The sequence below is a fragment of the Microplitis mediator genome, chromosome 6 (genome assembly GCF_029852145.1).
Source record: "Microplitis mediator isolate UGA2020A chromosome 6, iyMicMedi2.1, whole genome shotgun sequence".
NCBI lineage: Eukaryota > Metazoa > Arthropoda > Insecta > Hymenoptera > Braconidae > Microplitis > Microplitis mediator.
Window position 1 is genome coordinate 247,188 of NC_079974.1, and position 24,708 is coordinate 271,895.

At 29.0% G+C, this 24,708-nt stretch overlaps 1 protein-coding gene across 1 annotated transcript; it reads right to left on the reverse strand.

The window, feature by feature from the left end:
• Positions 1 to 1,377: 1,377 nt before the first annotated feature.
• Positions 1,378 to 23,813, reverse strand: LOC130669905 (cyclic AMP-dependent transcription factor ATF-2). The gene is made up of 7 exons (XM_057473055.1): positions 23,627 to 23,813; positions 23,361 to 23,454; positions 23,061 to 23,203; positions 15,551 to 15,828; positions 6,450 to 6,675; positions 6,022 to 6,382; positions 1,378 to 3,261 (listed from the first exon to the last, which is right to left on the reverse strand). The coding sequence occupies exons 1-7, from the start codon at positions 23,675 to 23,677 to the stop codon at positions 2,849 to 2,851; spliced, it is 1,566 nt and encodes a 521-aa protein (XP_057329038.1). The 5' UTR covers positions 23,678 to 23,813; the 3' UTR covers positions 1,378 to 2,848.
• Positions 23,814 to 24,708: the final 895 nt, after the last annotated feature.

Below are 24,708 nucleotides of genomic sequence, written 5' to 3' on the forward strand. Positions count from 1 at the left end.
ATTATTGAGTTAATTCACATTCATGTCCTGATATATCAATAAAAATCTAATTCTATTAATTATATATTATTATTATTATTACTATACATTTAAAGAAAAATCGTCTGCAGTTACTTGGTTGATTTTAGATTTATATTAGAAATGACCACTAATTAGAAATGATTTATCTATTACAGAGTCTCATTTTCGCAGAGGTGACATTCGTCAAGATTATCTTGTGCTGCCTAATAGTCATTGTGCTAAATATGATAAGTCATTTCTGGTTAGTGCTATCAGAGTTTGGAATAAGTTACCAGTTAATTGTACACAACAGCCAACTTTTTTGCAATTTCGTAAATCAAGTTATGAATATTTTTTGAGTCATAATAACTAATTATCTTGCGTTATTTGTGTGGATTTCGTTTTGATTGAGATTGAGACTAGATTGTTAAATATGTTAAATAAATGTGAATAATCGTCTAATGTTAATTACACTAATGTATACTATATGAATAAATTCATGAATTTTGGATGGCCGCAAGGAGTTACGACTTCATGGTCAATAAAAAATAAAAAATAATAATAATAATTAGATAAAGTTAAAAATACTTTTAAGATCGAAGTAACACAAAAATGAATGTTAAAATTAACACTTTTCAAGTGATACAAAAAATATCAGTGTGTAAAAATTAATAGCTAGATCGGCGATAATTTTAACATTCATTTGTGTTATTTTTAACACATGTGTATAACTTTTTTATACACAAACGTCTGTTAAAATAAAATATAATTGAGTGCAAACCGTTTGTTTTACATATGATTAATGGAAATTTTGAGGAATACTTTTTTACTGTGGAAAAGTATTAGAAATTAATAATTTTATAATTTAAAATAATACACATTTGGTAGAATTCGATCTTATAAGTAATTAAAAAAATGATAGAATTTATAAATAATTTAGTTAATAGATATCTTTATAGACAAAGTTTATCTTTATGAATTCTTAAACTTTAAAGCATTAAATTTATATCGCTATTCTGAGGTCAACTAGAAAACCATAAAATTTTAATACATTTTTTTTATGTCAATACATAAAAAATATTTACAACTTATTTTATATCTAAGCAAAAAAACTTATGTGTCTATATATTTTTATTATCGTATTTATTTTAAAATTAAATAACTTAACAATTTTTAATTTATCAATTAATTAACAATTTATATGTAAATGATACTGATTACTGAAAGTTTTCTAATTTTTCATATAATTAACGTTAATGAGTATCATGATTAAAGCGGATCACTAATGTTGTACATTAAGTTATTATAAGTCTTAAATACTAAAAAAAATATAATATTTACAGTATACATGAGTTTATATTTAATGGAATAAAAGCAAAACAAATGCTACTTTGTCATGTAAAAACATAAAAATAATCGCCAGCGATTAAATTATTACTATAAGTATTTAAATATATTATTAGTATTGCCTAGAAAAATATATTTTTTACAATTAAAAAATTAAATATTAGTCAATAAAAATTAATGACTTATTGCTATTGTTTGTAATTAATATTCCTACTTAAATTAAAAGGTACAAAGCAGATCATCTAGCATTTCATGCACAAATAAAATTAAACTTGAATCAAGAATTTTTTTACAAAATTAAACTCTTGTTTTGTCATTCTGTTTCTTAAATCGAAAAAATATTTGTTGGTATCAAAAACGAGAAATTCTTCATACAAGAATTCTAATCTCAATTAAAGCTCGGGTCAAGAATTTAAATTAATCAATTGAAGAAATATTTTCTTGAATCAAAAAAATCAATACTGTATACTAAGTCAAAAATTGATTACCTAGTGACTGTGATAAGGATAAACTCAGTGCAATACGTAAAATTACCAGTTGAACTAAGTAAAAGTAAAATTGAGACTTTATACTTTAAATCCTTGTTTTTTAATAATTATTACCGAATGAATATCGAAGTAATTGTAAACCAAATTTATCTAAAGTATTCATATTTTATATAGTTGTACTATGTACTCACAACTATATGTTTCTTATGTAATAAATGTTAACGGAAAGAAAATTATGGGAAGTTTTGCTATGCATTATGGGAATGGTTCGCATATTGGTATGGGAACTATTCCTATAATATTATGGGAACCATCCCTATAATATCATAAAATTTTTTTTTGCACAATAGTGTAGAAATTTCCCAAAATTTGAATTTTCTTGAATTTTTTGTGCTGACAAAAAATTCTTGTTAAAAATTTTAATGTTTTTTTGCCAAATACGATTTTTTTTTTCAATGTTTGAATTTTTGTTTTTATGTTTAATAATATTTCTGTGTATTGTAGAAGTGATTACCACACTATAATGTTATGGGAATGATTCCCATAATGGTATAGGAACCATTCCAATTGCATTATGGGAATCATTCCCATAATATTATGGGAATAGTTCCCATACTATTATAGGAATGATTCCCATAATATTATAGAAAGTATTCCTATACATTATAGGAACCATTCCTATAATTATAGGAACCGCTCCCATAATTTATGGCCGTAATTCCTATGATGGTATAGGAAAAAATTTCACAAAATTATGGGAACCGCTGCCATAATTTTCTTTCCGTGTACTCACTATGTAATGAAACTGTGCCCTGGCATTAATAAACGAAATTCTAAATTCTAAATTTAAAAAAAAATATATTCTTGCACCAAAAAAAACTAGTTCTTAATACTAATATTCTTGGGTCAAGTAAATTCTTCTTGATTCAAGTCAGTTTTTTTCTGTGTACATTATGTCTGATTTCATTGAAATTTTCCAACTAAAATATCATTTGATAAATAGAATAACAAAACTAAGTCCCTGTTGTTTTGGACGCTACGTTAATTAATTGCAAGCTCTGATCCACTTGTACAACTTGCCGAGTATTAATTATTTGAACTTTTTTTTCTTGTGGATTTTGAACAATTAAAATAGGCTTATTAATACGTTTATCATCAACTATTTCACTAATATTTAAAAATTTAACATCATTGCAAGAATTACTGACTATTTTAGTTACTATAGGTACCATTTTATCATCATTTTTTGGTAATAATATCGATTGTTTTTTTGTTTTTAATTTTTTATTTCCAACACATGGCTCATCTCTTGCTACACTCTCTCGTTTTATGCCTTGTATTACTTCATTCGACAAAATAGATGTTTTCTCTGACAGTCTTAACGACGATACTGATATAAATTTAGGCTCTACAAGTATTTTATTACCTAAAATAAAAATAATAGCAATTATTCATTTTTTACCAATAAATATTATAATTATCTGTATCATAAAGCAATCAAACTTCTTATTGACTGATTACTTACGATACTTTACCAGTAGATGTACAAAATTCAATCAACTTCATATTTTTAAAGATATTCGTTACTCGGCGCTACTTATAAATTACGTCACTTTCCATAGGGTGGGGGGATTATCTTAGATTAGTTATAAAATGTGACAGGTAAGTCTGGAGGATTTCAAATATCAATGGATCGATCATCGAATGTCTTTTGTTGTATTGATGAAATTTAAAATGAATGATGTATTTAATTTACAAACAAAAAATAACTAATTACTACATCAATAATCTATCCACTCGAAGACAACTAACTGACCTGATCTTCTATAAAATCATCAATGGATTGATCTATTCACCTGATATACTAGGAGGCTTTGGTATAGTCTGCACTAAACCGTGTCTCATGAGCACTCGAATAATTAACACGCTAAGATCTAACAAAAACTAAGTAATTAATGGATCGTACAATAGAATAGCTAACCAAGTCAATGAGTTCAATTCGGACATCGATTTTTTTGGTGGATCTCTATCAGTTTTTCACTCAAATATTAAAAATCTTCTAAATAATTAATCAAGTTTTTTCTTTCCTCAGTTAAAAAAGTCAAAGTTGAATTATAATTGAATATGTTTCTCTTTTAAAATTATAGTTTTCCTCATACTTGTAACTATATATTTTGTAACCAGTTGTATATAGCCGATTGGCATTTGATATATCAGCTATATATTGATATATCTAATGAACAACGAAAGCTCCAAAGAAAACCTCAATGTATGAGCATTTTACGGAATATTATACTAATCTACGATAGCTAACTTTAAAATTGCTACGAGAATTTTTTCTTTGATTAGTTTACAAAATACTATATTTAAATCAGAAGTCATTATTTTCGCAATATTTCTGTGTGTTGGAGCCTCGTTTTCGCAGAGGTGACTGCCGTCGAGATTATTGGCTACCAAATTTCCACAGCACGAAATACGACAAATCGTTGTTAATTAACGCAATTAGGATATGAAATGAGTTACTCAGTGCAGCACAAAGCAGCCTACATTTATTTAAATTAATAGTTTTTATCACGTTAATATTTAGACGATAAAATTTGACTGATTAAGGTAGGGTAAATACACTAATAGATGGACACCCTCAATAGATGGACGAATATTATTTTAGTAACCGATTAAATAAAATTTAGGAATGAATATGTAACATAAAAATTTTTTTTTTCAGCTACATATATTTTTGATGTTAGAAAATAAATTTTTATCATTTTAATATATGTTATAATCATAAAAAAAATTATTTTTATTTTGACGTGACGACGTTTTGCTTCAAAAGCGCCACCACTACTAAGCATGTGATAGACAACTGGTAAACTATATTTGTTATAATTAATATAAATAAATAAAAAAATAAGATGTGTATCATTTGATTGTGTTCGTAGTTCATTAACAATTTTATGAATTTTAAAATTAACTAATAAAATCGAAAAAATTTAATAAAATTAGCCGTCCATCTATTGGAGAAAAATTTCTAAACTTAACCCAATAGATGGACAATGGATTTATCGGGTAAATTTTCAATTCTTCTTTTTTTTCATAACATTTAAATGAAATTGTTTGTTAACATAACTATGGTGGAAATTTTTCAGATTTTTCTCTGTAAAACTCTGAAAAAATCTTTAGAACTTTAGAACTGAGTTTTTCAGAGAAAATTCCGAAAAATTTCCACCAGGGAAACTCATTTTTACTTATTTATTATTTTTTTAATATAAATAAAATATAAGTAAAATGATTAATAATTTAAAATTGTTAATTAATATTACGTAATATATTATCATATATTTTGCGTTACCTAATATGTAAGAGTGAGAAATTTTTAAAGATAATAATATAAATACTATATATGTTTAGAAAATTATCTCACATTTGTTTTTTAACTAATTGTATTAAACACAGGTTGTTATATAAAAAATTTTATAATTTTTAATATATATAATAAAAAGAAAATATCATTTGCAAGAGGCGTCCATCTACTGGTATTGGCTGTCCATCTATTGGAGATTTCGTCCATCTACTGGAGATTTGGACTTTTTCTTAAATTTTCCTTTTTTGTAATCAACCACTACATTATAAAAAGTTTTAATTATTTTTTTCTAGTTAATTAAACATTTCTGCTTAAGTATAATTCATTTTATTACAACTTATTTGTATTTTATTGCTTTATTTCGATTAAAAAACACGAGAGTCTGCTTAACCGTCCATCTATTGGGGCGTTTACCCTACTATTTATTATATTTTTTTAGTTGCTAATGAAGTCGCAATAAAAGTTGATATTAAATTCTGAAAACTGTGCTATGATTATTTCCTAAATAAAATGATTGCTAATTAAAATGATGAATGGAATTATACTAATCTTATTTTTTTTATCTATTATTTAATTACTACATATACTACCATGTAATATTATAACGTTAACACTTAATACATGATATTAAATACCGACGGTTTAAGTTACAATGCCGTAACTCACAAACTTAGGGACATTGACTTTTTTACACTTAGTTTTAATTAACACAAAGTATTAATTGTTTTTAGTCCGAAAAAATCATATTATTTAAATTTTACAGTAGAGTTACCTGAATTTTGTATAACTACTCATACATTTAAATAAAACAATAAAATGAATTACCTTTTTCCATTTCTTTAGTTACCGAGCAATTTTTGTGGGCTAATAAAATTGTTTTTAAATTACCGACTTCTAATCGTAAATTTGATATTTCCATTTGTAGTCTAGCATTTACTTTGTTTGCTTCATCTAATGAGTGTTGAAGTTGATTAATCCATTGTTTTCTTTTTGCTCGCGCTCTCATCGAACTTGCACGATTTCTAGCTTGAACATCTTTTTTTCTACTTAAGTCTATGTTTTTTTCGTTTTTGTCTTCAACTTTCTTTGCTAAACACTTTTTTTTATCATTATTTTGTACTTTGTCATTTTTTATTACTTCTGTACTTGTTACAGTGCCGTTTTTGATAATAGCTTCTCTTAGACGCTAAAAATATCAGTTATTAATTTGAAATATTCAGTTAGATAATTCAATGAGTGGTTTTGAAAATTACCTGCTTAGCATCTGACAGAGGAGGTGGGTTTACTTTTTTGATTGACTTTTCTCCTTCATTACTCTTTAGTGGTATTGCTGTTTTTATCAGAATTGTTTGTGGTTTCGTCTGTTGGGATTGAACAGTAACTGGAGTTGATGAATCAATCACGGAAGTTGCAGAAAGTTGCATTAATTTTCCATCTTGAGTTTTCAAAAGAAACTGCACTTCTTCACCGTTTATTGATCTGTATAAATATCATTATTATTTATTATTTTAGTAAAAGACTTATTTATTACGAAAAAAAGACAATTTTTATTTTTTTATTCGCATTTCTTGAAACATCACTTTCTATGCGAATAAAAATTTGTGATTCTCTCAATCACAATATTGTAAAACTAATATTTTCGATCAAGTGATGAAGAATTTTCTATTTTGTACCATTAAAGAATATTTCGTGTTGATATAAAAATAAATTGATTAATGAAACTACACTAACGCAAAAAAGCTAAAGGAACCCTGGTGGAAATTTTTCGGACTTTTCTCTGAAAAACTCTGAAAAAGTCTTTAGAACTTTGAAAAAGTCCGCAGAACTTTAGAACTGAATTTTTCAGAGAAAATTCCGAAAAATTTCCACCAGGGAATAGAAAAATTTTATAAATTTTTTAGTGATTTTTGCAAAGCTGAAACTTTATGGTACTGAAGTTACCCGACGTCTAATAATTTTTGGACTTTTTTTTAGACGGTAAATTATAAAAAAAAAATATTTAAAAAAATTGCACTTGTAGTCTTTGAAATTTTCTACATGTGCATATTTTTCCAGGGTTTTTGAGGGTACATTAAGCTGTAAAATTACCTGGCAACATTATTTTTTTTATCAATATATGCAGAGTAGCGATGAGTCGACTAAAAATCCAAAATATCGCCATTTTTTAAGGGTTTTTCAAATGGATATCAAGGATGAAAAAAAATTTTTTATTTTTAAAAATTGAAAATGGAGCTTGGAGGGAATTTATTCAAGTTTCTTAAACTGCCCTTTGAATTACTGTGCGGCCATTATTTGCTGAGATATCAATAATTAAAGACAAAAGGATCCTTTTTCATTTGAAGGCTGATATCTCAGCAGCAAATTGACGTACAGAGAAACAAAAAAGGCAAATTGTAGCTGAATAAATTTCCTAAGCGAGCTATGAATTCGTTTTTTTGAAAAAATTTTTCCCGGCCCCGTAGACCTTAAAAACAAAACCAAAAAATTTAGAAAAAATTTGTCTCGACCTTTTTCTTATGATTCCGCAAAAACCGTTGCTCGAAAAAATATTTTGCTGAAAGATCTTCAAACTAGAGATTTCAAGCTTCAATTTGCTTTTTTTGTTTTTTCTATACGATCATTTTTCATGAAAATACAGACTTCCAAAAATCACTAAAAAATTTATAAAATTTTTTTGTTCCTTTAATTTTTTGGATAAGTGTATTTTATACAATTTTATAAAATGTCATACAATTTTATAAAATTACATTTATTTATTACGTTCCTTACTCAGAGCTTACTTTATAAAATTTTATTGAATTTTTATAAAATCTTACAAAATTTTATAAAATTGTATAAAATTTTATATTATTTCATAAAATTTTATAAAAACATTTTTTCCCGGGAATTGTTATTTTTAGTTCTTATTAATTCTTATGTGATCAAAAATTATAAAATTCATATAATATAAAACAAAAAAACCATTTTTTCGTAGAAAAAATTTTACACAGGAGTTTAAAATGTAACGAATTTATTTCGAATTTAATACTGTTTGAAATAAATATTTTTATGCTGGGTATAATTTTTGATACAAAATTATAAGAAATTTACAAATCCATAATTAAAAAACTTAAAAGAAGTTAAAATAAAATTTCTACACATATACATCTGCTTAAAAGCGTATTTGGTACGAAACACTACCGTGTCTCCGGATTATTATAAACTATATTTCAGGAAAAAGGTGATTACTTACTAACACATCATAAAAATTTAAAATGTGGTGAGAGATATTATCAATACAATGTTTTGTAATACATTAATTATGCTAAATATTTACAAAGTACTCCTTTGTGTTTTCAATGACACGGTGGAAACGATCTGAAACTGCGGTGAAAATTCAGTGAAAACTTGATGTAAATTTTTTGTAGCATCTGTACAAAAATCATGACATTTCAAACGTAGAAATAGAAAAATTATATTGAAATTGAACCATTTTACAATTATTCAATGAAAAGTCTTCTTTTTACGGCCATTAATTTGGCTATTGCATTTTTTTCCAGAATTACTTTTTCTCGATTTGCTTTTATGGCAGCTTCATCATAACCCAAAATACAAATAATATGTTCTTTATATTTGTTTTCTATTTTATCATAATTAGGTTCGAAATTGAATCTGTCAAGAACATCTTCAGGGTCGATGGTCGAATCCAGTTGAAATAAATGATCGACCTGGATCTTTTTTTCAGTGAGTTCTAATTTGTTTGATCCAATTTTATAACAAACATCTCGAAATTTCTCAAGAAATGTGTCAACTATAAACTTCACTGATGGTTCAAGTTGAGTTTTATTCCTATATTCCCATATTAATCGAAAGGCTGATGTTTTGATCTCGTGGCTCAGTTTATTGCCACAGGTTGATAAAATTGAAATAACTATTTGTACTGATTGGCTCGATGGGTCAGACAATAATACCCACAAAATCTGGACTATCAAAACCTCATTTACAATATGGTGATAGAAAAGATAACTAATGAAAACAGCCGATGTATGCATTGAAGGTGTGGATTTATTCTTTTGTCCTTCCATGAATCGCAATATCAATCGTCGCACCAGCAATTCTCCAATAATGGGAAACAACAAATTTATTGTGGCAAAAAACGCTGCATAAACTGACGATAATTGTGGTGACTTTTCTTGTTTTTCAATTATCGCTTTCGTCAGTAATCCTCTTCCTCGGTGAATGTTCACTTGTCTTAACATTTTTTTTAGAATTAACTGCACGTTCGTTGGATCAAGTTCTTCAATGCTATGACTTATTATTTCCTTTGACTCTTCCCATGCATTTCGTTGATATTTTTCATCGGAAATAGAACAGTCACAAAAACTTAACCTCGCGCACTTTTCCATTATATATAAATTACAATAAACACACTAACTAATATTTTTCAATTCGTATTATTGTTCACAATCTAAATAACTATCGAATATATCGTTTTGCTTCTATATTGGATCTAAGATTTTGTTGTGGGAGTTCTTTACTGGTAACTGATATAAACTTTATTATATTTTATAATTTTGTACTGTGTAAGGCTCACTAACCAATAAGGTACTAAAGTGTTGGAACTTTGTAATGTTTATACATTTTCCTTTAAAGTTAAGGCACGCGTCGCTTTCCTTCTTTTACGTCAGCGACCTCTGAAGTTTTTTTTCTTATATTGTTTCACACTGTACATTTTGTGCGGTTGCTTACTCTCTAACTAATTACCGCTTACATTGTTAAGACTCATTGTTAAGACTTTTAGGATCAAAAACTATTACAAAAATTACAATTTTAACAGCGTAAAAGGAATAAAATAATAATTACTTTTTCGTGGGATAAATAACCGCTTTTAGTTTGTAACAGGGAAAATTTGAATTTTCCGCGTTCAGATTACCATGATTACCTATTATGCGCGCCGTCGATAAAAACCATAACAACTCCAGGGTTATCCGGGGTAGAGCGTGACTTGTCGCCAGGAGTGGTAATTGTAGGGGCTTGTCCGTCAATCCCCCCCTAGCTGTAAGTAGGAGTTTCCAGATTTCCGGAAGTTGCCGAATTTTATCGAGTGGGTACACAGTGATAAGTGTTGATGAGAAAAATCAAGACCGGAAGACCGGAACACAACCGGACAGACCACCGAAGGATTGAGAAGCTGCACTAACTCAGGTAATTAATTAAATTAGACTTGGATTCTAATTGTGGAACCAAGTGATTATAATAATTATTTATTATCGATACCAGGTCATTAGTCGGTATCCTTTATAACATCTAATTAATTATACTGGAAAATCAGATGAAGGAGAGTACGAGTAAATTTGGAATGTTGAGAGACGAGAGTAAAGGAGAGCCAAGACCGAGACAAAGGAACCTGAGAAGGCGAGACAGAGAGACTCGACGAGAAGGACTGGAGATAAAACAACAGGAGGAAACACATCAGTAATTAACATCAGGTATTAATTAAATTAATTGTTCTAGGCCCAAGCCAGAATATTAATTTAATTCTATAAAAATACTTAGTCGTTCGTCGGGTAATCCAAATAATTGTTTAATTAAAATAAATAATTAAAATTAAATAAATTAATTAAACAAAATTAATCGAAATAAATAATTTAATACATAAGATAAAGTTGACAGAGGCGAGAAGTCTGAGATGAAATTTAATTAATTGATAAATAAAATTATTAAATAAAATTAGTTAATAATTTACCGTAATAAAATTTATAATAATAAAAGAGAAACAAGAGTCTGAACCGAAAAGTAAAGAGTCGAGAAAAACCCAAAGTAGTCAGTAACGCATACTTTGGACTCCAAAGTTTGGAGGATCGGGTAAACGCGGTATTGAGATTTCTTACGTAAATTTATTGTGGATACAGATAATTAGTTGAGTATATTATTGCTGAAGTGTGGTCTACGTTACGTAATAAAATTTTAATTTCGGTAATTTATCGCCCTCCGAACACTGCTTTACTAAATAATTTTGAAAGTGACTTCAGTGATCTTTTTATGTTTTATAAAAATATTGTTATTATGGGTGATTTAAATATAAATATGTTGTCTAATTCTAATTTGTCAGCGCATTTGATTGACTTTTGTAATTCATATAATTTGTCCATTGTTCCGTTCAGAGCGACACATCATACTGCTACGTCTCACACGTGGATTGATCATTGTATAATTAATGACATTAATAATTTGGTTAATTCGTGTCAATCTGATGTGCCTTTTCTCTCAGGACATGACATTATTAGTATGACTTTAAATTTTAGTGTTCCTAGGCATTCTCCGTTGACATTCCGTCATCGAAATTGGAGTCTTATTAGTAGTGAGTCAATAGCTGATAAAGTCAATAATTCGTCAGTACTATTCTGTGATAATTATCTGTCAGTTGATGACAGTGTTTCTCATTTAAATCAGAATGTGTTGCATATTATTGACTCCATTGCTCCTGAGCGTGTGATAAAAGTAACTCGTCCGCCTGCTCCTTGGATATCTGATGACATTCGTGATTTGCAGCATCGCAGAGATAAACTGTATAGAATTTATCGTAGATCTGGTTATGCATATAAGGAGTACTGCAATGTCCGTCGTCTTGTAAAGAAGCGGATTATTGAAGCTAAGAAGAATTATTTGCAAGACCGTTTTAAGCATGCTAAGTGTCCAAAAGCCATTTGGAATGACTTCAGAAAACTGGGTCTGTTAAGAGATTCTTCTAAGGTGTTTGTTTCACCAGATCTTGATTTGGATCGGCTTAATAACTACTTTGTGTCTGTTGGTAGTTCTAGGCGTGATTGCGATAATTATCAAGATATCTGTGTAAATGATGCAAATGATAGCAATTCCACGAATCAGTTTAATTTTATTGAAATTACTGAGGAAGATATTAAGAGAAATATGAAGCGCATTACTACTACAGCTGTTGGTCCAGATGGTCTTTCTATTACTTATTACAAAGTACTACAGCAAATTTTACTGCCATCAATTGCTAATTTATTTAATATTTCTCTGAGGACATACCAGTTTCCGAAGCAATGGAAGAAGTCTATTGTGTTACCTTTGCCTAAAGTGAGGTGTCCGCAGTCTTGTGATGATTATAGACCTATTTCAATCTTGTGTCCTTTATCTAAAGTTTTGGAGCGTTGTGTACACGATCAACTCATTTACTACATTAAAGTAAATAATTTGTTGGATCCTTATCAGACGGGTTTCCAAGAGGGAATGAATACCCAAACTGCAGTGATCCGACTATGTGATGATATTCGCTTTGCAATTGATGGCCGCAAGGTTACTGTTGCTGTTTTCTTTGATTTCAGCAAGGCGTTTGACTGTGTTGATCATAGTTTGTTGTTATTAACGCTTAAGAACTTAAATCTATCGTCAGGAGCTCTACTATGGATAGAATCGTATTTATCTAACAGAACCCAAGCTGTTAAGCATGGAGATAGTTTATCTTCTTGGCAGTGTTCTCAGAGCGGTGTCCCGCAAGGTAGTGTGCTTGGGCCGCTTCTGTTTTCGTTATTTGTCTCAGGGTTAGGTCTACTGATTAAATGCAAGCATCTCTTTTATGCAGATGACTTAGTAGTTTACATATCCTGTTTAATGTCTGACTTGAACGATGCAGTGTTAAAATTAAATGAGGACGTCAATTTGGTAGTTGAGTGGTGTTCTAATAATTTCTTAAAGCTAAATGCTTCAAAGACTAGATCAATTATATTTGGTTCCCCTCAGCATGTAAATGATCCTGCTTGTATTGCTGCTCGGAAGATTATGATTGGTGATACAGTTACTGACTACTCTGTCTCTGTTAAATATTTAGGTGTTATTTTGGATAATATTCTTTCATGGCATGATCAAGTTATTGCAATGTGCAATCGATCAATGTATTGCCTGGCGCGATTGAAAATGAACAGTGACTTATTTAATCTTCCTATGCGTAGAAGATTAGTTGCAGCAACTATTTTGCCTATTTTTGATTACTGTACAGTGGCCTACACTGACATGTCAGGCACTTTACGAAAAAAGCTGCAGCGAAAATTCAATGCCTGCATCAGGTTCATTTACAGACTGGCGAGATATGAGCATATTACTCCAAGCAGAAGGTCACTTGGTTGGCTGACATTGTCAGGTCGGCGTGAGTTTCTGATTGCTTGCTGTGTTTATAAGATGCTGAGATTACATCATGATAGAATACTACTGCAAGACTTCAGTGTTTTAACTTCAGTTCGTGCACGTTCTCTTAGACAAACTGATGTATTAAGTTTACCGTATGCTCGGACTGTTACATTTAACAACTCGTTTATTGTTACGGCAGTTAGAGTGTGGAATCAATTACCGGAGGAGATTGTTACAATTATTGATTACAATGACTTTCGATCTAAATGTTATATGTTTTTTATAGATAAAGATAATCAATGATTGTAATTCGTGTACATTTTAAATTTTATGTTAACTACTGTCATTTGTACAGAGCAAATTATAATTAATCAACTTGCTTTGAGACAACGTAACTTATTATTGCCGTTGTTGTAATTTTTACAATTATTTGTTATTATATACCGGCAATATTATATTATTATTATTATTATTATTATTATTATTATTATGAAATTTATTTTTGCGCCTCTCTATATATATTTATCATTTTGTATTTATTGTAAGGCCCTTAGGGAGCTAAGGCTTCAGGGCCTAAAAATTTAAATAAATAAATAAATAAATAAATAAATAATTATTAAATGAAAGGAAATAAAAGTAAAATTAATTAAGTCAATTAAAAATAAATAAATTAATTAATTTCCTTATTCTAAAATTAATTAATTTATTGAAAAAGTCGTGGCGGGAAAGTCGATGGCCGGACGCCATTTTAATATTATTTAAAATCAGTGTGTGTAGAAATAAGTCCAGGGGACTAGTGTGAGTGTGTGCGTGTAGAGATCCTGGGGATCATGGTATGGAAAATTATTGTTAATTATTGTTCGTCAGGTACGACGATTTTATATTGTTCTGAATAAATGCCAAAGATAGTTGGCCAGTAGTGATAATTAAGGCCAAGAATTTGGTTTTTTTAAAAGGGAGAGATAAAAGATGGGAGGAGCTGAATTTCTGATTGGTTGAATTTTTATAGATTTGCTTATTTGAATGGAGTGAAAAGAGCAATGAAACAAAAATAAGTTTAATCAATGCAAAACAAATATACTAGTCACATAACCATGTATATTTGTAATCTTGATGTGGAACTTCGTTGGTTGAAACACTCAAATATAGTTGACTGCATATTTGAGTGTTTCAACCAACGAAGTTCCACATCAAGATTACAAATATACATGGTTATGTGACTAGTATATTTGTTTTGCATTGATTAAACTTATTTTTGTTTCATTGCTCTTTTCACTCCATTCAAATAAGCAAATCTATAAAAATTCAACCAATCAGAAATTTAGCACCTCCCATCTTTTATCTCTCCCTTTAAAAAAAATTAATTCTTGGCCTTAGTGATAATAAAGTCGTGTGCGTGTGTGTGTGATGCCAAAGGTAGTTGGCTTAATTAAGGTTTAGGAAATCGTCAAAGGTAGTTGACGAGAATAAGGTTTTAAAACGTCAAAGGTAGTTGACGGTAGTTATAGGGCATAAGGTATAAAAGGCATATGGTCATAAGGTTTATAAGGTCGTCAAAGGTAATTGACAAATTGTTATAAGGTTTATAAAGGTTAAAAAGATTTATAAGGAACAGGTTTATTAAATAAATAAAAGGTTAAATAAAAAGTGTATTAAAATTATTATAAATTATCCTTCCTCTCATCTCTCTTACAATTAATTAATTTACACCGACCCTGATGATCTAAGATCCGGCTCTGGGAGGCCGTTATCACTTCCAGTGGCGCCCTTGATAAAGGACGACCAGAGTAGTAGCATAGCCCTGTTATAAGTTTACTCTAGCAGATGTCACATTGAAAGTTATCAGTTCCACACAGAGTGAATCAAAAAAGCGCTTATGAAGCGTGGAATCGAGTTTTATGTACTAATAAAAACTGTATATATACATTTGTGGAGAAAAAATGGCGGATTCGTTATGAGTTGAGACTATCAGTTTTGGGTTTTTATTTAAATATTAATGTACGGGACGGTTTACAGTAGTAAAATTCAAAAAGCTTCCTAAGGGTTAAAATCTAAAGCTAATAACAAAAAATAAAAGTGATAAGTTGAGTTTTTCGAAAGATATCTTGTTATTCATACAGACCAACTGATGTGGATCGCGATTTTTTAATTTGGTGACAATAGAGCACTCTTTGCGTTCGAGGTGTGCAATAACAAAAAAGATATTAAAAATTTATGTAATACTTACAAGCTTGTGGATGATGGTAACGGTGATGGAGATTGTTGAATAATTGACGTATCCGCTTCTTGTATAACAATTGTTTCAGATGTCTTTTTAATTTCTTTACAAGTAACAACTTCTAAACTTTCACAATTTGATTTTAATTCATCTTTCGATTTACTTTCCAACGTTTCTTCGTTTTCAGTATCGGTATCAGCTCGATGCAAAACTATTTTATTTGATCTATTGTCTTCTATATGTGGAAATACATGTGGGGTATGCAACGTATCATCATTTATAACAATCTATAAATAAATAATGCTTAATATAATTATTTTATAAAATTAATTGTTAAAAAATTATTCTATTTCCATTTTACTTATTTCTGTAATTTAATTATTTTCTTATATTTTTACGGAAAATTAAAAATTATTTTAACAAAAATTACATAATGTCTGTATGTAATGTTGTATATAACTCTTAGATTTAAAATACTGATTTAAGTGCATAATGGTCAAGGTATACTGATCATAAGAATCTTTTGACAGATATTACATAGACTTGCCCAAGATGACGTCCACAAGACAATCTTGTAGTAGTCTTGTACTATTTCTAACCACTAGGTGTCTATGTCTTTATATAGCTATCAATCTGTCACAAGATATTTATACAAGATTCTAAGCCAAGATTGTTGTAGAACTTGTACATGATATTGGACAAAAGAACATTGAACATGTCTTGCTCAAGATATGTTAATAAAGTTACTTGCGCGTAGCTTAAGCGAGTCTTGCATCAGAAATTATTTGCAGACACTAACGTATACTTTACCCTAGGATCCTGTTTGTATGCCAAAGGAGGGTATAAGTAGCAGAGATAAAGGTTAGATAAATAGTGTAATATGAAACTTCTTCAGCAGATCCGGCGCAAGACATGCGTTAGTACCCGCAAGTAATTTCTGGTGCAAGATCAGCCCAAGTCACTCTGCCTATACACCTTGAGCAAGATATTTTCAATATTCTTGCAGAGGTTCTGTAATACAACATAACGCAAAGCTTTTTTTAAGTTTGCACAAGACTTGCAATTCAAATCTTTGTACCAGTATCTGCAGCAAGATCCATAGTTATGCAAAAATGTAGACAACTAGTGTACTAATGACCAGATTTTGGCAAGATTGCTATAAGATCGTTAAATGGGATTAGGTTAGTTAAAACTTGATACCAGAAGCTTGTTTGTTCTATAAAAAGATTCGTTTAAATAATAAATAATATGTTGGTTCTAAGTTGGAATCATTGACGATTGCGTTGCGTAGAGTTGATAATGGGCAAAATTATTTGCGATTATCAAGAACGAACTCTAATACGTATGAGGAATCATTTTTAGCTCTTAGCATACGAGTTTATAACTCTTTGTCAGCCGACTTACCCGTGTAAAAAAAATTCGTTCAAAAAAGATTCCAAAAAAGTTCCGCATGTGGAACTTCTAAACATGAGACAGATTAGAACTTCGAATGGAACTTTTTTGGAACGTTAGTAATTTTGATGGAAAAAAAAAAGTTTTTATGAGCAAATTTAGAGTCAAAAAAGGACGTTCTTGAAAGTTTTTGGAATTTTATGGACGTTTTTTTTTAGTTCTATAAAAAATTCAAAAGTAGTGATTTTTGAACTATTTTGGAATGTTTTTAGAACGTCTTTAGTCTACAAAAAATGCAAAATTAGTGATTTTGGAATGCCTTTTTTAGTCCATAAAAAAGTCAAAAGTGGTGATTCTGGAACTTTTTTGGAATGTTTTTGAAATGTCTATTTTAGTTCTATAACAGGTTGTAAAGTAACGATTTTTGGACTATTTTTGAATGGTTTTGGAACGTCTTTTTTAGCTTCCGAAAAATGTCAAAAGTGGTGATTATGGAACTTTTTTAAAATGTCCATATAAAATTCGAAAAACTTTCCAAGAACGTCCTTATTTGACTCTAAATTCGCTCATAAAAACTTTTTTTTTACCATCAAAATTACCAACGTTCCAAAAAAGTTCTAATCTGTCTCATGTTTAGAAGTTCCACATGCGGAACTCTTTTGGAATCTTTTTGGAACGAATTTTTTTTACACGGGTTAAGAACATAGAAAATTTTAACGAATTTTGAATCGCGTGTTGCAATTATTTTGTTGATAAAAATAATAAACTAAGTAATAGAATTAACAAAAGGAACTATTTAAATGATTATAAGAATATTGTACAACTATATGTATTATCTGTATAATTTTGTAATTTCTTGATTTGATGATCCTCAGGGAGCTACGGCTCTAGGACCACATAACAATTATGATCTATTTAAAATTTAAAGTTACTCAAGAACAAATCTATAAAATTTGAAGATCGTTGTAATTATAGTTATTAAATAAGTAAATTTTTTCACAATTAACAAAGTGGTAATTAGAAGCTCACATCAGAATAAATCAATAGTGTGTAAATTTTTTAGTTCATTAATTAACCATGACTTAATTTATGCAGGTGGAACTAGTATACTAATAAAGATAACTAATCTAATTAAGTTTTATTATTTAGATCGGGATTCTGATTACTTTACTAAATTATACAATTTGAAGCTTTCACTCTAATTGATTTAGACAAAAAATTAAAATGAATTAAAGAAAACGACTAAGTTTTTATTTATATTACCTGGTAACACAGTGTATATTGAATTAAAAGATCACGTGGCACAATTGTTTTCAAGTGATCGATTATAAATTGTTGATAATATAAAAAAAAAATGTTTGAAAATTCCAATAGTGTACGTCTCATACGTATCTGACCTCATTTTTGCAATAGTTTATTTAATTAATTTACTATCTAGAAGGTTTAATGATATTGTTTTTTCCACAGCGAAAAGGATATTTTTTAGCTCAAAAAATATAAAGTGCGCAATAATTACACTAAAGAACATTTTGAATTTCGCGCTCTTAGTGCGACCGCTAGGAATGACTGCACTGCACGCAGTACATTGAATGTAAAGTAGATGATACCATCACATCTGTTAAATAAAGAGACGCAAACTAAACAGAGCTTCATGTTATGGAATTGTAGGTTTTAAGTTTTTATTAATTATAACTCAACAAAAAAAATTTAGATAGTGAATTTCAATTGGGTTTTTTCTATTATCAAAATCAAAGTATCAAAAAAAGAAGTGTGTTAATTAATGGTATTTTATAAAAGTTATCGTGTTTACGAAGATTCATATTAGATACTATTGACATAAAGAGTTTTTTGGACTGAAATATTTACTCTCAAATAAACTTATCTATAAATCGACTCAAATCTAAGTCAGAATTGAAGTTTAATAAATTGTCGACATGATAGTACAAGATTTATCTTATTTCTATGTATTAATACGAGTGTAACAAGGATTGGAGTGAGTAAATTGGACGAAAATTTTGTAGCGGTTAAGGTAAAAGACCCAGTACTAGGGACTTAGTACCCGATTACTCATGTATTTGTATATCTATATTCACTGAATTTTATTAAATATAGAAATACCAATACATGGAGGGATCGAGTACTGGTTCCCTGATCGGGTAGTGGGTCTTTTTTTTACTTTACAGCAAAAGTGTTAAGTGACTAATTCAAATTCAGCACTTTAGTACCATCTACATTATTTTGTTGTTGTTAATCATTTATTTATTTATGTTGTTATGGCGTTTAATTTTTTTTTTAACTTACCGTTAAGAAAATTGAAAATTTTCAAAAATTCGGGAAGTTATTGGTTTCGGTCCGATTTACGAAAATTGAATTTTCAAAAGATGTCGACGTTTTGAGGTCCTAGGAAGCTATTCTGACTAATTTCACGATGATGTCCGAGTGTTTGTATGTGTGTACGTACGTATGTATGTATGTAAATATTCATAACTCTTGAACGGATGAACCGATTTTGATCGTTGAGGTGTCATTCGACGCGGCTGGTCAATATCTTGAAGCCGTGAGAAAATTGAGATTGATCGGTAGGGCTCGTTCAGAGATATTCCAAAAATAAAATTTTTTCAAAAGTGTTTTTTTTGGATAACTTTTAATGTGCTCCATGGATTGAGCTCGAAGAGCTCGAAAATGTATTCACGACAAAGTTTTCGTGCTGCGGCAAGTTTTAGGGCTGGCCCACAGGGTCAACCGATAGACAGATTTTTTTTGTTTATTATTCGTCATAGAGACGAAGTTATCTGTTCAGTTTTTATTAATAAGAAAATGACATATTTTGTAATTATTACTCTTAAATAAATAATTTCGAACGAAAAGAAAGTGTAACATTTATCAAAAAGTGCACAACTCAAAAGCTTATGTTATATTTTGAATAATAAATTCACTCCTATAAATATCGAAAGGTGTATTCTTTTTGAAGCTAAAAAAATATTTCATCTGTTCAATTAATACGGAATATTTCTTCACAGCAATATACCGGCCATTTTTCGATACTTAAATTGAAAGAAATAGTTGAAATAGTACATTGCAGAGGGTCATTATTCATTAATTAACTAGAATAAAAATTAAAATAACTTGGTACGTCGTTGCAAAAATGGGAGAACCTCTATCACTGGTTTGTTTGTGGATACTTTTGCATAAAAAAATTACTTAATGTTATTGAATCTATACTTAATAATGTTCAAAAGGTTGCACTAAATAAGCTCAATCGATACGCCTAAAAAAATCCGTAAAAAAAGCGTTTTTTTCAGGGTTTAGCCTTTACCCCCCCCCTCCCCTTAACAGTTCAATAGCTCAACAAAGACTGACTCATTACAATATGCACTATTGATATCTTTATGAGAAACAAGTTAACTAGAATAATTACACAGATAGACATTATTATGCATGTTTGCTACAATTATCAAATTCTAAACAAAACGACATTTTTTCAAAATTCCGTTTATCCTGGTTGACAGATTATTGCTTATCTACATCTATTCGTGTATTACGATATCTCTTAAACGAATCAACCGATTTAAACGTGCCTTGCGGCAGTCAAGAGTTAACCAAGACTTAGATCTGATTAGTTTTTGGGATCGATCAACTAAGTAGTTTCCGACTTATCAAAGAAAAAATAATTTCTTTCGTTTTTGTTAAATATCTGATAAACTACCAAACCAATTAGTGTCTGAATTTAATCAGATCGAAGCTATGGTGAACCTTTTTGATTGCCATCGTACAACAAAAAACTATTTTCTTATCTAATATAGCTTAACGATGTGTTTAAACGAATAATTATATATTCAAAGGTGTCATGTTTAAATAACCACAGACAAAAAAATGTAATAGAAAAATAATATTTTTGTCATAAAACTTAGGAAAGTAAGATTTAAAAATTTGGAATTCAAATTTGAACTTTCGTTAACAGGAGTTATCAAATATTTTTGGTAGAGTTTTTTTCGCAATCAAAATCTCTATATAGAAAATACAGACTGTACATCGATGCACTACTGTCTAATCTAGCGAAGTGCGCTTCAATTATTTGATAATGTTCGTTTGTTTAAGAGAAAAACTAGGCCAAAGTTTCCATTTACTGCATAAGTGCAACAAAGATAGTACCGTTCGTGGACTTGAGTGTAACAGAGAGATGAGTGCGAACTCCTGTTAATTCAAATTTTTCAAATTTGAAATGTTTGGGGAGGCTGGGGCAGAGCGGCCCCCCTGAAATTTTGATAAAAAAAAAATTTTTTATTTTTCGCCTAATTACTATAAATCCGATATGTTTGCGCATTTTTACCCCTACGCATGACATTTGGAGCAAAATGGACAAGCCCAAAATTTTGAAAAAGTGATTTTTTCATATTTTTATCGTCAAATTAAAAAAAAATTATTATAATTCCACATTTCTAGCCCTACGCACAACACCTGAGGCAAAATGGACCAGCCGAAACTTCCGAAAAAATTGTTTTTTCATATTTTTCAGCCGTTTCTCTATGTGAGAGACAAATTTGGTCACTAAAAATTTATAAAAATTAAAATTTTTTTTTTTAGTTGATAAATTTTTGAAATAAAGTAAAACTATAAAATTGTTTTTTTTTTTTATTAAATAACAATTAGTAATTAAGGTAATCGAGAGTGAACGATTTATTACACCTTAAAGAATTTTTTTCGAGTAATATAAAACCAAAAATAGTTGTCAAGAGAAAGAAATACATTCTTAATGATGAAAACATTTAAAAAAAAAAAAAAAACGAAAAAAAAAAATTTTTTTTATCATTTTTTTGAGGGGGGCCGCTCTGTCCCACAAAAAAAAATTTTTTTTTCCGAATTTTGGCAAAATGTCCATAAATTTGTTCGAAATAGGACAAAAGTAAAGTGATCTTATGGTTGAAAGCCACAAAAAGTAATAATTGGCTTAGGGGGGCCGCTCTGCCCCACCCTCCCTTATAAGGTTTTTAATTTACGTACTTTTTTATAACAAAGACGCGATAAAAGTGTCCTGATCTTTGATTATGCGCCCTTTTATCTTTAGGAATCCAAAAATTTTGTGACCAAAAGCTTAAAGGGCGTATAAATTTTTTTTCTGAAAAATTTATTAAAAAGCTTAGCCGAAGTCTAAAAATGAAAAAAAATAAAATGCTGCAGTCAAAAATGTGTATTCTAACTTATACGTTCTTTTGATATCAAAATTAAAAATATGCTTAGAAAAATCACAAAGTATGCGTGATTGTATTAATATTTTTTGTTATGGAATTGGTTATTACAGTTTATAAAATTATTTTGAAATTCTTATACTAAATTGAAGAAAAAAAATTTGTAGAAATATGTAACCAGTTCATTTTGGTACGACTCCCATACCCTCCTTCTCCATATCTGTACTTTTTTTTTTCAAATTATTCTGATTTATGGCGGATCCATTATAATCCAAAACAATAATTAAAGAAAAAATCAGTAAATTTTTATTTTTTATAATCGTTATGAAAATTTATATTTAATTAAAAATTTGATGTTTTCATTTTTTTTTTATTTTATTTTCAATAAATTTTGAAAAATAAAGTGTAGGAGACTGTTTTTTTCATCTAACTTGTCTTGTAAAACTATTTGTCAGTATTTTGTATTAAAACTGGAATTTTTTTTTATGCGCCCTTTTAGTTTTAGGCACTACTTTTCAAAAGCTAAAAGGGCGTATGTCTTGAGATACGCCCTTTTAGCTAAAGGATGTCCAAATTTTTTTTTGCAGATTTTTGCGTTTCGAGAAATTTTAAAGCTAATGGCAAAAAAAAATTTTTTTATGCGCTCTTTTAGCATAATTCCCGACCAACCTGCAGCAATGCGCCCTTTTACCTTTTGGCACGCAATATATATAATGTCAAATTTCGTATGAATAGACCTACTATTGGCATAGACTATTGAGCTTATTACCATTAATGAAATAAAAAATTTGTATTAAATGGTTCTAAAGCTACTGACAGAAAAAAATAGCATATCTCTATTGCCTGTTTTATGATCTATATCTTATTATCAGCAGAACAATATTTATCAATGAAAAATGAACGATAAAACAAACGTTCAAAACTAAAAAAATCAATCATACCTCAGACTCAGATAATGATCCAATTTTCCCTTCTACCGCACGTCGGAAAGTTTCTTCAAAGGGATTGACATTTTGTAAATCTTGAAACAAACCGACTTCTTCACAATTTCTGATAAATCGTGTCGGTGTTGGTGTTTGATCAGCTATAAAAATAAATAAACAAATAAGAAATTGTTAAAATATATTGAGTACAATGAAATAATCATTTTTATAACTGTAATTAATTTTTAAAATAATAGAAGGTAATTCTATATATTTAAAAAATAAAAAAAATAGTGATAATAATAATAAAATTCTTACCTATAAACGCATTACTTTTACCACCTGTTCCAAGATTTAAAATCATATCGTGTTTTTTTTTATGAACTACCAAATGGTCTTCATTAACAAAACTCTAAATTTAAAAAAAAAGTCATTAGTTAACGTTTATTTATAAATTATTTATTATAAGAATCAATAAAACTTAATTATTGTAAATAATAGTGAAAGGTTAAAATGGAGTTGAGTGTTTTCGATTAAAAAATTAAATCTATGATCGATGTATTATTATTTTTTAAAATAATTACCATATTACATCCTGGAGACGAGCAAGCGAAGGGTTTTTCAGTATCTGTCATTTTAAAATAAATATTATAGAATATATATACAAAAATATAAATTTACAAGCTCGATGACAGAATATATGATGTTTTGTTGAATGTTTATTAAATTTGGTTATTATGTACAATTCTACTCTGCTGCAGTATATGACAACTACTGACAAATTTCAAAGCTAAATCTGACATGTGCTGCCATCTTGCTGCAGTACTTGTAATAAGAGCGCGACAAAATCTTTCATATTTCAACACTAGGTGGGGGTGTATGATTTCTTTTTCTTCTTTATCATCAAGTATTTTGAATACTGTACTTCCCGCTCAAAGAAATTTCCATTGATCCGGAGCTTTTGCCTGATTAAAAGAGACGATTAAAATCGATTCGAAACGATTCAAAAAAATTTTTTTTAAATCTCTTTGAATACTTTTGAATCGACAAATAATAGTTAAATTTCTGGCTCGCCACGGTAATTTAAAACAATTCGAAACAATTCAATTTTTTAAATTGTTTTAAATAGATTTGAATCGACAATTGATAATTATTATTTGTCGATTTAAAACGATTCTATTTAATTAGATTTTTCTAATCATTTTAAATGCAATCTAACTGATAACGTAGATTTAGGGTATTATAGATTTCTCAAGTTTGAATGGTTTCAAATACTTTTTAATCGCTTATTATAATTTTCATTATTCGAATCGTTTTGAATCGTTTCTTTTAATCAGGGTTTCGTCATTTTTACTTTTTTTATCGATAAAAAAAATTTTTTATAAAAATTGAACTTTTTTTTATTTCTCCATCAAGATGCGGAGTTTATAATTGAGGTAATTTATATATAAGATATATTTACTGTAATATGCGATGCATTATTCCTTTCAGGACTTTCTAGGGTTTCTCTTACTAAAGGACATCATAATAAATAAAAAACGTTACCCTGATTAAAAAAATCGGTCTGTCAGTTGACCCTGCGGGCCAGCCCCAAAACATCCCGCTGTTTTCGAGCTCGTTGAGCTCGAAAACACTATTGTGAATACATTTTCGAGCTCTACGAGCT